The 14781-nt window shown below is 44.1% G+C and overlaps 1 protein-coding gene across 6 annotated transcripts in view; it reads left to right on the forward strand.

Annotated features, from left to right (window-relative positions):
* Positions 1-13197, forward strand: part of LOC118369535 (cytoplasmic polyadenylation element-binding protein 3-like) — a 63383-nt gene extending 50186 nt beyond the window's left edge. For all 6 annotated transcript variants that reach the window (XM_052498377.1, XM_052498379.1, XM_052498376.1 and 3 more), the window contains 4 exons: positions 7160-7278; positions 7525-7639; positions 8107-8288; positions 11891-13197. In XM_052498377.1, coding sequence (XP_052354337.1) covers positions 7160-7278; positions 7525-7639; positions 8107-8288; positions 11891-12118 — 644 coding nt within the window. In that variant the 3' untranslated portion in view covers positions 12119-13197. The remainder of the gene's footprint in view (positions 1-7159; positions 7279-7524; positions 7640-8106; positions 8289-11890) is intronic.
* The last annotated feature ends 1584 nt before the right edge of the window (positions 13198-14781 follow it).

Consider the following 14781-nt stretch of genomic DNA (forward strand, 5'->3'; position numbering starts at 1 on the left):
AGGCAGTTATCCCTGATGAACAGGCCTGAGGTCAGTTCACAGGCCACTGCACTGTTCCTAAACTTCCTAGTACCTTTGTCCAATGGTGATAGTGTTGGGCTTAGGCAGGATGAGAGAATGGGGTCTGTCTGCCTGTCTGCCTGCTGGATGATGTCACCAACCGATGAGCTCACCATGACTGTGGTGCTGCTCACACCTGCTCAATGAGCTCTGGCCTGTAGTCCCGGGCGTCACCATTGGAGACGAGCTCCAAACGGTGCTGAAGCTATTTCTGTCCGCTCCGTACGGAGGTAGAGCGGAACGAGGGAGGAAAGGAGGGGGCTCCTTTGGGGGTTTTCGAGTGGCTGCTTTTAGGATAATGTGTCTGTGTCGGAGCCTGGATGCCGGAAGCTTATCTACGCTGTTGTTGGATGAGGCAGGCATAAGGCTGGCACAATAGGACAGAGCACCTCCTCTGGCTAGGGGGGGCAGATAGTCAGGCCACTCTGTAATGATGCCACTGAAGCTCCATATATAGTGCCCTCACCTCCTAGGATGGGTTTAGCGATCTCTACTCGTGGTACTGAGAAGATGTGTGGGGGGATGATCGAGGATGCATTGAGGGATTTCTCACAAATTGAGATGATTAGTGAAGCTTCATTTCACCTCCCCTGGTCTCGACTGCCTGTGCTCTCGTCAAGCTCCCATGCCTATTTGTTTTAGGAAAGCAGATGCTTGTCTCTCTCTTCCCCTCCCTACTCGCTCTCCTCCCTCCTTCCTCTCCACATGTAAGCTTCTGTCAGCGGGACATTTATTTACTTTCAGTGACAGAGTTACAGCTCCCTGTGGGTTTGTCTGCTCTCTCTCCACCCATCTTCTCCTCCATATCTCTCCTCCCTCTTTCTCTTATTTGATTATATAGGCCTACTTTCAGGACAGCTTGGCTGTATGTCTCATATCTGCTCTCTCCTCTTCCACTCTTCTTCACCCCTCTTCTCCTCCATGTCCTCCCCCTTCTTTCCTTCTTTCTGTTATGAGGATATATAATATCAGCAGGGCAGCTTCGGCTGTATGTTTCAGTCATGATCAATTGAGACAGCATCCAGACTGGAAAAGAGATGATTTTTTTGTGTGACGATTTTGCTGATGAGCTTTGCCAGAGTCTGCTCTTCATCCTTCACAGATAGTACTCACTGATTTTATTCTCTACTGGTCCTGGGCCTGCATCCATAAAGGGTCTCCGAGTAGGTGCTACTCTAGGATCAGTTTTGCCTTTCAGAGCATAATGAATAAGACGGCAGGGACCCGATCCGAGATCAGAACTCTTACTCTAAGGTGCTTTACTAATACAGGCCAGACCAGTCTGCTGGGTCAAGTTCTGCACCCCTCTCTTAGGGCTGAACATCTGGGAAGATTCACTGGTTCCTGAATCCGGAAACATTAACCTTGATAAATCAACAGACACAAACTTTAACTGTACTGCGAAACGAGTCTCGTAACGAGTCTCATCGTTTAAACTTTGATTGTAGGAAACTGACTGTCAAAAAAAATGCCTGCTGTATTTTATGAGGTAATGTTGATGTTGGCTATTGATTTGTGAAGTAAGTTGACAGTGGATGCCCTGTGCTCCCAAGAGGAGTTAGTCAATTAAGTGGAAAATTGGTCATTGTTTGTACAGCGGAGTCTTGGAACTTTTTGAGTCAAGGTGTGAAATTGCAGTGGCTTTGTTTGTGAGGTCATGTGTTGGTGTTTGGCGAGTGCCTGGTGAGACAGTGTTGGCCGTCGGCGAGGGAAAGAGTCGGGCGGTCCTGGTCGTGTGTCATTTTGTTAGCCGTAGTACCGTGAGGTAACCGGACCTGTCGTTTATCTTTCAAAGGGATTTTTTTACAGCCCAAGACTGCCTGGCCGTATGTTTTCCTTTCCTCCCTTGGCGCGGTCGGGAGCTCAGCAGTTAAGCTCTATAAATCTCAGGCACGAGCCACTGCAGATCTGTGCTCTCCTCTCCTCCTCTGGTTTAAGTAAGCCTCTGCACTGCGGCTTGCCTGCCTGTCTGGCCCGAATTCCCCTTCCCCTGAAGTGTGCACACTAGCATACTTTCTCCCATGGATTTATTAAAAGACAAATGTACTTGTTTTTTTTTCTTTTTTCCGCAGGACGGTTGAGCTAATGTAGGCTAATGTGATTAGCATGAGGTTGTAAGTAACAAACAAAATAAATCCCAGGACTAAGACATATCTGATATGGGCAGAAATCTTAAATTCTTGTTAATCTAACTGCACTGTCCAATTTACAGTAGCTATTACAGTGAAAGAATACCATGCTATTGTTTGAGGAGAGTGCACGATTATGAACTTGAAAGTATGTTAAACCAATTAGGGCAGTCTTGATACAATATTTTGATCATAAATGCAATGGTTCATTGGATCAGTCTTACATTTTGCACATACACTGCTGCATCTAGTGGTTAATATTGAAATTGCGCCTGGGCTGGAATAATACATTGTCCTTTCTCTTGCATTTCAAAGATGATGGTACCAAAAAAAACACGTTTTTTTCTTTGTATTATCTTTTAACAGATCTAATGTGTTATATTCTCCTACATTAATTTCACATTTCTGCAAACTTCAAAGTGTTTCCTTTCAAATGGTATCAAGAATATGTATATCCTTGCTTCAGGTCCTGAGCTACAGGCAGTTAGATTTGGGTCATTTTAGGCGAAAATTGAAAAAAAGGGTCCCATCCTTAACCAAATCTGTATTTTGGATGTACATGGCATGTGATAGAAGTGTTCAGACATTTTATTTTTGCGATTTCGCTTGGTTGTAAGAAACTTAACCCACCAGGTATAGGCTTCCTCATGCTCGTTCTGCAGTTGCAGGGGCACAGATGAAGCATGAACAAAGGATTCAAACACTCCCAAATGAATAAACTCTGTTTAAAAGATGCAGGTCTTTGGGTGTTGTACACATTAAATTGTGTCATTCCTAACTTTATCAGCAACGTTATATTCCATTTTGTTGGACTTTTTCTAAAAACCAAGTGAAATCGCTAAAAAAGTGTCTGAACATGCCATTTATAACGTGCCATTTACATCAAAAATACAGATTTGGTTGATAAAAAGTTAACTTGTCCATTAACAATGGTGGAACCTCCCTCCAGACAATGTTTACACAAATCCTTTGCTTTTAAATCCACAACAGGGAGAGTGTGTGTGACTGTGCGATTTTGGATAAAAACATATATACAGTCGTGGACAAAAGTTTTGAGAATGACACATATTAATTTTCAGTCTTCTGCCTCAGTTTGTATGATGGCAATTTGCATTACAATTAATTTGCCATGCAAATGAACTGAATCCCCCAAAAAACATTTCCACTGTATTTCAGCCCTGCCACAAAAGGACCAGCTGACATCATGTCAGTGATTCTCTCGTTAACTCAGGTGTGAGTTTTGACAAGGGCAAGGCTGGAGATCACTCTGTCATGCTGATTGAGTTTGAAAAACAGACTGGAACCTTCAAAAGGAGGGTGGTGCTTGGAATCATTGTTCTTACTTTGTCAAATATGGTTACCTGCATGGAAACACGTGCCGTCATCGTTGCTTTGGACAAAAAGTGCTTCACAGGCAAGGATATTGCTGCCAGTAAGATTGCACCTAAATCAACCATTTATTGGATCATCTAGAACTTCAAGGAGAGTGGTTCAATTGTTGTGAAGAAGGCTTCAGGGTGCCCAAGAAAGTCCAGCAAGCGCCAAGACCGTCTCCTAAAGTTGATTCAGCTGCGGGATCAGGGCACCACCAGTACAGAGCTTGGTCAGGAACGGCAGCAGGCAGGTGTGAGTGCATCTGCACGCACAGTGAGGTAAAGACTTCTTGAGGATGGCCTGGTGTCAAGAAGGGCAGCAAAGAAGCCACTTCTTTCCAGGAAAAACTTCAGGAACAGACTGATATTCTGCAAAAGGTATAGGGATTGGACAGTTGAGGACTGGGGTAAAGTCATTTTCTCTGATGAATACCCTTTCCAATTGTTTGGGGCATACGGAAAAAATCTTGTCCGGAGAAGACAGGGTGAGCACTACCATCAGTCCTGTTTCATGCCAACAGTAAAGCATCCTGAGACCATTCATGTGTGGGGGCTGCTTCTCAGCCAAGGGAGTGGGCTCACTCACAATTTTGCCTAAGAACACAGCCATGAATAAAGAATGGTACCAACACGTCCTCCGAGAGCAACTTCTCCCAACCATCCAGGAACAGTTTGGTGATGAACAATGCCTTTTCCAGCATGATGGAGCACCTTGCCATAAGGCAAAAGTGATAACTATGTGGCACAGGGAACAAAACATCAATATTTTGGGTCCATGGCCAGGAAACTCCCCAGACCTTAATCCCATTGAGAACTTGTGGTCAATCCTCAAGAGGCGGGTGGACAAACAAACAACCCACAAATTCTGACAAACTCCAAGCATTGATTATGCAAGAATGGGCTGCCATCAGTCAGGATGTGGCCCAGAAGGTAATTTGACAGCATGCCAGCGCGGATTGCAGAGGTCTTGAAAAAGAAGTGTCAACACTGCAAATAATGACTCTTTGCATCAACTTCATGTAATTGTCAATAAAAGCCTTTGACACTTATGAAATGCTTGTAATTATACTTCAGTATTCTATAGTAAAATCTGACAAAAATATTTAAAGACACTCTGAAGCAGCAAACTTTGTGGCCTAGAAGGCCAGCCTCCCGGAGTCGCCTCTTCACTGTTGACGTTGAGACCGGTGTTTTGCTGGTACTATTTAATGAAGCTGCCAGTTGAGGACTTGTGAGGCGTATGCATCTGTCCTCTTGTTCAGTCGTGCACTGGCGCCTCCCACTATTTCTATTCTGGTTAGAGACAGTTTGTGCTGTTCTGTGTTGTATGAGATCTTCAGTTTCTTTGCAATTTCTCGCATGGAATAGCCTTCAGTTCTCAGAACAAGAATCGACTGATGAGTTTCAGAAGAAAGTCCTTTGTTTCTGGTCGGGGTCTGAACTTACTGTTGCAAGTTAGAATAGTAGAATACACAAGGTCCGATTTTCAAAATGTGGTTGTGCATCAGCAGTTTTACTCTTATATCAGTCACTCAATTATCCCACGCCAGCCATTTTTTTGGGGGGGGGATTGGTAAATGAGTCTAGTGGCCAGCTATCTAAACTTAGTAGTCATGGTCAAATTCCTAGCCTAGGGCGGCCCCAATTGATTTTGCTAGTCAGTCTCACTCAGATATCACATTAAAAACTCCAAACATTTCTCTCCCCCCTACGGCAGCTAATTCTATTTTCCGCTTCATGCCAAAATGTGTAGAATTGCAGTGTGGTGGGGGGTTACAAATGTGGGTACGCAGGTTCAGAGCAACTGCGTCCCCACATTAGATTTTTTTTTTGTGGCCCCCACCCCCATCAAAGTTGCCAATCCCTGCTCTAATTCTTGTCGCTATACATTCTTTGATACACGCACACCCCTACACTTACACGTAGACTCTTTATCTCTCTCTCACACACACTTTCACGCGTCACTGAATCTGCTGAGTCAGGGTATTTTTGTTTCCTTTTCCCCCTCATCTGTAGCAGCAGTCCCTTTTGAGGAATGTAAATCACAACAGTTGCACATCCCTCTCTGTTCCCCCTTTCCACTCCATTCCTCGGCCATGCGTTCTGCTCTTCCGCATATATAGATTTAAAATGCCGTAGCCCCTTCAGTCAGCTGACACCAGAAAACACACACACACACACACACAGAGGCAGCCCCTCCCTACATCCCTTCACCCTGCTGCCTGTTCTGCTGCTTCCCACGGCATGTCCCTGGTGCCTCCACTGTTCTGCTCACATGACCACGGCCCCCTAATTTAGCATATGTCAAATCATGTGCATCAGAGATGGCTATGTTTGCTGAATTTATGGCTCTGGTGGGTGCTAGCCTATTAGTAGTTGCCGCAAATGTCTTTATTGGCGAGTGTACCTTATTCCACTGAATGGAATACCCCTGTGATACCTTGCCTACCGCAAATGTGTCATTGTTTTCTTTTTTCGTTTACTTTTTATCATGATCTTTTGTTCACTCGGGTCACACAATATATATTATTTTCCTATCAACTGCGAGTTTCTCTCTCGTTCTCTCTCTCGCGTTCTCTCTCTCTCTGTGTGCATCTCGTTCTCACTCTCTCTGTGTGCATCTCTCTCTCTCTGTGTGCATCTCTCTCTCTCTGTGTGCATCTCTCTCTCTCTGTGTGCATCTCTCTCTCTCTGTGTGCATCTCTCTCTCTCTGTGTGCATCTCTCTCTCTCTCTCTCTATCTGTGTACATCTCTCTCTCTCTGTGTGCATCTCTCTCTCTCTGTGTACTCTCTCTCTCTCTCTCTCTCTCTCTCTCTCTCTCTCTCTCTCTCTGTGTACATCTCTTTCTTCTGCATCTCTCTCTCTGTGTACATCTCTCTCTCTCTCTCTCTCTCTCTCTCTCTCTCTCTCTCTCTCTCTGTGTACATCTCTCTTCTCTCTCTCTCTCTCTCTCTCTCTCTCTGTCTCTGTCTCTGTCTCTGTCTCTCTCTCTGTCTCTGTCTCTGTCTCTGTCTCTGTCTCTGTCTCTCTCTCTCTCTCTCTCTCTCTCTGTCTCTGTCTCTTTTTTCGCTTTCTGTCTCTCTTCCGCTCTCTCTGCTGCAAAGCCAGACCTCATCATCCCATAGGAACAAATCTCTCTGTCCCCAAAAATATTTGGAAAGTATTAGGTTGATACATTTTGCATGGCGTCCTATTTTAGTAGTGGAACGGAACAGACTTGCATTTTAGCGGTGTCAGCTTTCAGGCAGGAAGGTACTGGGTGTGCAGTCCTGTCTTCTGAAATCTTGCTGAAGGGGATCAGACCTCAAGTAAATCAGACTTAAGAGGAGATACTCTGAGAATATGAATAGACTCGTGAAAAGAACAGGATATTTTCACTTTCTTAGACTTTCCTCTTGTCACTTTCCCTAAAAGTAATCTATGGGGCCATTAGAGACTGTCGTAAATGGTTCAGATTTGTTTCAAAAGCCACTACTAACTTCACCTGGTCACTGAACTGGTCACTCACAAATTCACAACTATATAGACAGTACACAGTGTACTTACTGTGAATGGGGATTTTTTTGAAACACTTCCTCCTTCCCTTTTCTCCCAGGCTATGCTTTCCTGCTGTTCCAAGAGGAGACCTCTGTCCAGGCCCTGATTGATGCCTGTATTGAGGACGATGGCAAGCTTTACCTGTGTGTCTCCAGCCCAACTATCAAGGACAAGCCAGTAAGTGAAGGCTACAATATTACACTGTGCTGTAATACCTTTTTCACACTACTGAGCCAAACCAAGCCAAGCAGACCTGTACTTTGCCATTGTGGTTACACATTCACCATGGTTGCTGGAACTGTGCCGGTAAGGAAAATAACCAAGGTTGTACGGGCCAGGATGCCACAATCATGTGAAAAGGGTATGAGTGTGAATTCCTCGTCCGACACAGTCCTTCGTGAATTACGTATCTCTCTTCTCCAGGTCCAGATCCGCCCCTGGAACCTAAGTGACAGTGACTTTGTGATGGACGGCTCCCAGCCGCTGGACCCCCGAAAGACCATCTTTGTGGGGGGCGTGCCCCGGCCTTTACGTGCAGGTAAGGGGATTGGTCAAAGTGCCTGTTGATCAGTGGATAAGTTGGTGGGTCGTCTGTGTATTGGCTGACTAGCGTAGACTAAAAATAATAAAGTTGTGCCCGTGAGAAAGCAATCCAATTTGTTTCCAGGCGGTGAGCCAACTGGTGGTCATGTAAAGTATTCATGCAAGGCCCATTAGGTGGTATGCTTGGGACAAACATCACTGACTGTCTGTCTGCTATGTGACCTATGCTAATTATAACAACAGTCCCAAGAATGTTTCTGACTGTCGGCGAAGAATGTTGTTCAAGTTGAATGTCGCATCGGTTTGTCTCAACAAAAATGAATTTCAACTTTTTTCCTCCATTTTCATTAGACAAACTATAAGCGTGCGGTCATAACATTCTGGCGCCATCTTTCTCTCGCTCTTTCTCTCAATATCTTTCTCTCAATATCTTTCTCTCCATCTCTATCTCTCTCCCTCTAGTGGAACTAGCTATGATCATGGACAGGCTTTATGGCGGCGTGTGCTATGCCGGCATCGACACTGACCCGGAGCTCAAGTACCCCAAGGGGGCGGGCCGAGTGGCCTTCTCCAATCAGCAGAGCTACATCGCTGCCATCAGCGCCCGATTTGTTCAACTGCAGCACAATGACATTGACAAACGGGTTAGTGAAGACCAATCACTGTATTCAAAATGTCTCCTCTATCAATAGTGATTCAGGAGTTGCCCTAAATGCTGGATAACAGGGAGATATATTTAGCAGATGAATAATGACTGGGTTGTGTTCATTAGGGCACGCAGCAGAAAACATTTTGCAACAAGAAACAAAAAGGAGCGTTTCTAATTGGACCAGCACAGGTAGTCCCTCCCTGTTTCAGTCATTTTTTTGTTTGTTGGTGGCGAATAAACATGACCCTAGTTTTACCTCCCTGTAGGCTTTCCTATGGTGTGCTGCTGTGGATCTGAACTGTTTTTAACTCAAATTCAGTCTTTCTATACATAAGATATGTCATTATACGCTGGTTTCCAACCAACCGTTCAGCGAGCCTACAATACAGGGAGCCCCGGTTAGGTCTGTGGAACTGTGTAATCACCCTGGCCTTTGGCTGCTCTAGGGTTAACAGAAGTCCCAGACGTGGGAGGGTTTAATTATAGGACGTCCCTACACATGTATATTAGCTTCAGCTCTGCTGCTGACGGGTTATTTTGAGCGAGCTAGCCAGATCGAGTATGGCCGATCGTGACCAACCAAGACTGATCGTCTGCCAGCCCAGAGAGGCTAGGCTCATTGGGGGGCCTGCTCGGTCCACACTCACTCTGGGCTGCTATCATCTAATATCCAACCCCAGTGGCTGGTTGAGCAGACGGTGTCTTCATTCTGATTGACCCTGGGACGAATTCACATAGTCCAAGAGTAGGAGTGCTGATCTAGGATCCGATCCTCCCATTCAATATACTTATATTGATTATTACTTGAAAGAGATCCTAGATCAGTACTCCTAACTCTAAGACACGTTTATAATAAGGGCCCAGATCACTAGACCACTAACAAGGCACATGATGGGCTATAGATGAGATCGCTGCACTGCAAACCCTCACTATCAGCCATAGAGATGGTATGAGAGAAATCTATTTTCCAGATCCCCATATTTATCTGAGGCCAAGGGAAGCTTGGAATGAATGAGGGGATACTGGCTGGGGAGCGGGGGGGAGGGGTGCATTGTTGGAGGCTCTACCCAGAAAGGCCCCTCTCGCTCCATCCCCTCCCTCCATACACACTATAGCCCCATTTGGTCAACCACCACTATGCCACACCCAAGTTCTCTCAGGGTAAAGTAATGTTCATGCTTGTGGTCGAGGCCTAAGGCCTCGTTCATTGGTGTCCAACCGCACCACTTTTGTTTTCACGTTTCATTTCAGTTCCACCCCAAGCAACACAATCATTCCATTAGCAGTAAATGTCCTCTTGGAATTGTCTTAATTATAGGCCAGAATAGTTCAATTACCACAGACTATTGTGGTACTCACTAAGGTGATAATTACATTTAATAGCCTGGGTGCCATTCTGTTTCTGGGTCATATTCATTAGTGCACACTCTGGAAAAACATATTGCAATGGAAAACAAAAAGAGCCTTTCTTATTGGGCACATTCAGGTAGTCTCTCCCTGTTTCAGTTCATTTTGGTGCCTAATGAATATCCAGCTTTGGCAGCTTGTCGTGGTCTTTCCAAAGCCCATGTCTGTAGTCATGTTTCAGCTAATTAGCTTGTCATGTCTTTCCGAAGCACTTGTTGCGGGCTTTAGTTCTTGTTGAGCCGAGGTCAGACAGACAGTGCTTTACAATATATATCTCCAGGGCTGGGGGTTTAAAGAGGACCCTTCATTACACTGTCCTGTGCCCAAGAACAATAAAAGGTAACCTGCCTAAATGACTACTGACCTGTAGCACTCACGTCTGTAGCCATGAAGTGCTTTGAAAGGCTGGTCATGGCTCACATCAACACCATTATCCCAGAAACCCTAGACCCACTCCAATTTGCATACCGCCCCAACCGATCTAGAGATGATACAATCTCTTGCACTTCACACCACCCTATCGCACCTGGACAAAAGGAACACCTATATGAGAATGCTGTTCATAGACTACAGCTCAGCGTTCAACAACATAGTGCCCACAAAGCTCATCACTAAGCTAAGGACCATGGGACTAAACACCTCCCTCTGCAACTGGATCCTGGACTTCCTGACGGGCCGCCCCCAGGTGATAAGGGTAGGTAACAACACATCCCCTATGCTGATCCTCAAAACAGGGGCCCCTCAGGGGTGCGTGCTCAGTCCCCTCCTGTACTCCCTGTTCACTCATGACTGCACGGCCAGGCACGACTCCAACACCATCCTTAAGTTTGCCGATGATACAACAGTGGTGGGCCTGATCACCGACAATGACGAGACAGTCTATAGGGAGGAGGTCAGAGACCTGGCCGTGTGGTGCCAGGATAACAACCTCTCCCTCAACGTGGTCAAGACATAGGCGATGATTGTGGACTACAGGAAAAGTAGGGCTGAGCACATCCCCATTCTCATCGACGGAGCTGTAATGGAGCAGGTTGAGAGCTTCAAGTTCGTTGGCATCCACATCACCAACAAACGAACATGGTCCAAGCATACCAAGACAGTCTTGAAGAGGGCACGACGTAACCTATTCCCCCTCAGGAGACTGAAAATATTTGGCATGGGTCCTCAGATCCTCAAAAGGTTATTTTGCTGCACCATTGAGAGCATCCTGACAGGTTGCATCACTGCCTGTTATGGCAACTACTTGGCCTCTGATCGCAAGGCACTACAGAGGGTAGTGCGTATGGCCCAGTACATCACTGTGTCAGAGGAAGGCCCCAAAAATTTGTTGAAGACCCCAGCCACCCTAGTCATAGGCTGTTCTCTCTGCTACCGCATGGCAAGCGGTACCGGATCGCCAAGTCTAGGTCCAGGAGACTACTAAGCAGCTTCTACCCCAAGCCAAAGGACTCCCAAACATCTAATCAAATGGCTACCCAGACTATTTTTATTTATTTTTATATACAGGTACCCCCTGTATATAGCCTCGCTACTGTTATTTTAATGCTGCTTTTTGATTATTTCTTACTTTTTTTATTTTATTTAATTTGTTCTTAACTGCGTTGTTGATTAAGGGCTTGAATGTAAGCATTTCAATGTAAGGTTGTATTCGGCACATGTGACAAATAAAATTTGATTTGACTGTCAGGCTGTTGTGGAGGGACCTTCTGTATGTAACCAGGCCATGCAAACACACTGTGTCATCTCCATGGAGACACAGATTAGATAGCCTGTCCACACGCACACGCAAGAGTCCGACAGTGGTCTAAGAATGTTGTGTAACACATGGCAGCCATTTTGAATCTACAATATTCGCCACACCAGTTTTTGCAGTGCTTTACCCATAAAGAGAAAAATAAGAACCGTCCGAGACAGAAACATATTTGAGAAGTTGATATTTTGAACCTTTAGGAAGTCACCGTGGTATTATAGGGGTAAATTAATACATTAACATTTCTTGGACTCAGGAGCTAATGGCAATATATTGCAATTGGTCAAACTTTTTGCCTAAAGCGTATAGACTACCTTTGTTTACATTCTGACCATAGAGATTCAAGTTTGAATCAATATTCACGTTTGAGTTCAATCTACTCCTCAGGCCAAGAAGTTAATGAACCAAAGTTTCTCCTTTCTCTGACTTTTGACCTTCAGGTTGAGGTGAAGCCCTACGTCCTGGACGACCAGATGTGTGACGAGTGCCAGGGGGCGCGTTGCGGGGGGAAGTTTGCCCCCTTCTTCTGTGCCAACGTCACCTGCCTGCAGTACTACTGCGAGTACTGCTGGGCCAGTATCCACTCCCGGGCAGGCCGAGAGTTCCACAAGCCACTGGTGAAGGAGGGGGGCGACCGCCCTCGACAAGTGTCCTTCCGCTGGAGCTGAGGGGCTCGAGATGAGCCCCCCCACCCACCACCACGACATCGGTGAAGAGAACTACAAATACATGGTTCATTCTTTTTCAAACTACAACGCTTGACTACAAACTCATTGTCCAGTGTACCCTTATGATAATAGGGGGAAAAAATGTATTGCGTAAGTCTATCTGCTTAGAATTTGCACTGTGGCACAAATACTCACTAAACACACATGGGATGGTATGTTAGAGAAACCTGATTTATGTTTGAGTCCCCTGTTCCATGACCGGGTTGGTCAGTGTCTCCTGTAGAACCCCACTGAGCTGTGGCAGAAGTGAGACTATACAGTACATATATATTTAAAAGGTATATATATTTTTTGTTTTATATATATATATATATATCTATCTATACATATATATAGATAATTACATTCTATGTGAAAGGAACATGCACTTATTAATTTTTAGGATATTGCCCCTTTAAAAAAACATTACCAAAGGCAAAAATAGAATTACTGCATACAGAAAAACTGAATAGTAAGATGAAGATGTAGATGTAGCAAGACTAAACAGTTATCCAGTAGTGTGGGCCACAGTAGCCCAGATAAAAATAACATGGCTATATTTTCTCTCCATTTTGACTTTGAAAATAGTAAAATGAATACCTCAAGGCGAAATCAGATTTTGTTTCGCTTTTGATTAGTAGGTCTTATTTTTATTTTTTTACATTTTATTTTCTAGCATTATGTTAATGTAATGCCGCAATAGCTTTTGCTGCTAAATCCATGGTATTAACAGATACCGTAGTAATTTATTCAGGCTAGGATGTTCTAGCAATTATGATGGCACCTGGTGATAAGGATGATGACAGGCTATCATTGTAGGTAGACTTGCGGTTGGGCCAGTAACCGAAAGGTCGCTGTTTTGAATCCCCGAGCCGACTGTGATAAATCTGTCGATGTGCCCTAGAGCAAGGCACTTAAACCCTATTTGCTCCTGTAAGTAGCTCTGGATAAGAGCGTCTGCTAAATGACTCAAATGTATTTGTATTTTTTTTATAACGATGAGAGGGGGTTGTCCATTACTAAATTATGCCTAGTATGTTGTGGGGTTAAAGGGTGGGGTGGGGGGGGGGGGTCGCCCCTTAATGCATGTATACAGTATTTCAATCAAGTTGCTGCATGCAGTATAATTTCAGTATCATGCCTACTATTCAATTCTGGCCATGTTTGCACAACATGCTATAGATGTACGTACAACTAGCAAGAAACTGGACACAATAGGGAAGACAGACTGGTCAAAAATCCTACACCTCCAGTGCGATATATGTTAATAGCCACAGGGCCGCAGTATGAACACTGCTTCTGCACAAGGTGGCTAACCTGACCAGATGACGAAAAAGTCATACGAATCATGAATCCAACGAGATGTAGGATATATCATTTAAGCTGTCTATGATAGGTGTAGTACTTTTTTTTGCAGTGATTTGTTAATATAATTGTGGAGTTTTTTATACCATATGTAGTAAGGTCTGAGTATGCCTATAGAACTGTGATATGCTTTAACTGTTGTTGATGTCCGACAAAAGTCATGTGGAACTTCATGAGCTAGTTTATGCACACGTATTTCCGTTCTCTCGTACACACATTCACACACACACCAGACCAGGGTTCAAATACATGTGTATTTTAGTATTCTTTTTTTATACTTATTTTCTGTGTATTTGAGTATTTTCTAATAATGTGGCCTGAATCAACTACTTCTATTATAAGTATTTGAAAGTATTTTCAAATAATTTCCTATAAAAGCCTACGATATTGAAGTATTTTCAAATACAATAATTAACTGCATGGGTGTGTATTTGAGTCAGTGTATTTGAGTATTTTCAAATACTTTCCAAGTGGATTTCCAAATACATTCCAATATTCAACTGCTTGTATTTTCAAATCAAAAATATGTTTTGAAAGTAATTAAAATAACCAAAATAGTACTTGAACCCAGGTCTGACACACACTCACTTTACACAGGTTCTCGTTCTCTTACACACACCTATGCACTCAAAAGTCTGACCCAAACACACAGGACATATGACACAGACTTAAGTGAGCTCGACTCTGAGAAACACAGAACCACTGTCTACCGTTGACAAAGCGTAGGATCATGTCCCCAAAAAAACCAAAGAGGCAACATATGTTCAACTTAAACCACCAACACGTACGGAGACCACAGATGATACTGTGCGAAGCATTAAAGCCCGATGTCTGAGGGCTTCACGGTTTAACATTTGTACCGTTGTGGTGACGAGGCATTAAAGCCAGTGATGAGAAGACCCGACCGAATATTGAAGCTACTGGAGATTTGTGGTTTAGTTAACTGAGCTTCTCAGCCCGCACGTAACGTTGTCTCGACATGGCTATGGGAGGGGGGTTGTAATAACATTGCCAGAACATTGTGTGCTATCTGGGTTTACCGTATTTATCCAGATTTTCCTGCAAAGCTTGAAATAGAATAATGACCTGCTAAAATGGTGGACATTTTTATTTTATTTTTTATCTGAAAAAAAATACACAAAAAAAGAGACTAACCATGAGTAATAATAAGTATCCCTATGAAAGTGAATTCTGGGTGTTTTTGTGATATTTCTTTCCCCGCCCAAAAGGGTTTCTATGTTTGTTCTTTCTCTATAATA

This window comes from Oncorhynchus keta, chromosome 36, assembly GCF_023373465.1.
Source record: "Oncorhynchus keta strain PuntledgeMale-10-30-2019 chromosome 36, Oket_V2, whole genome shotgun sequence".
Lineage (NCBI taxonomy): Eukaryota > Metazoa > Chordata > Actinopteri > Salmoniformes > Salmonidae > Oncorhynchus > Oncorhynchus keta.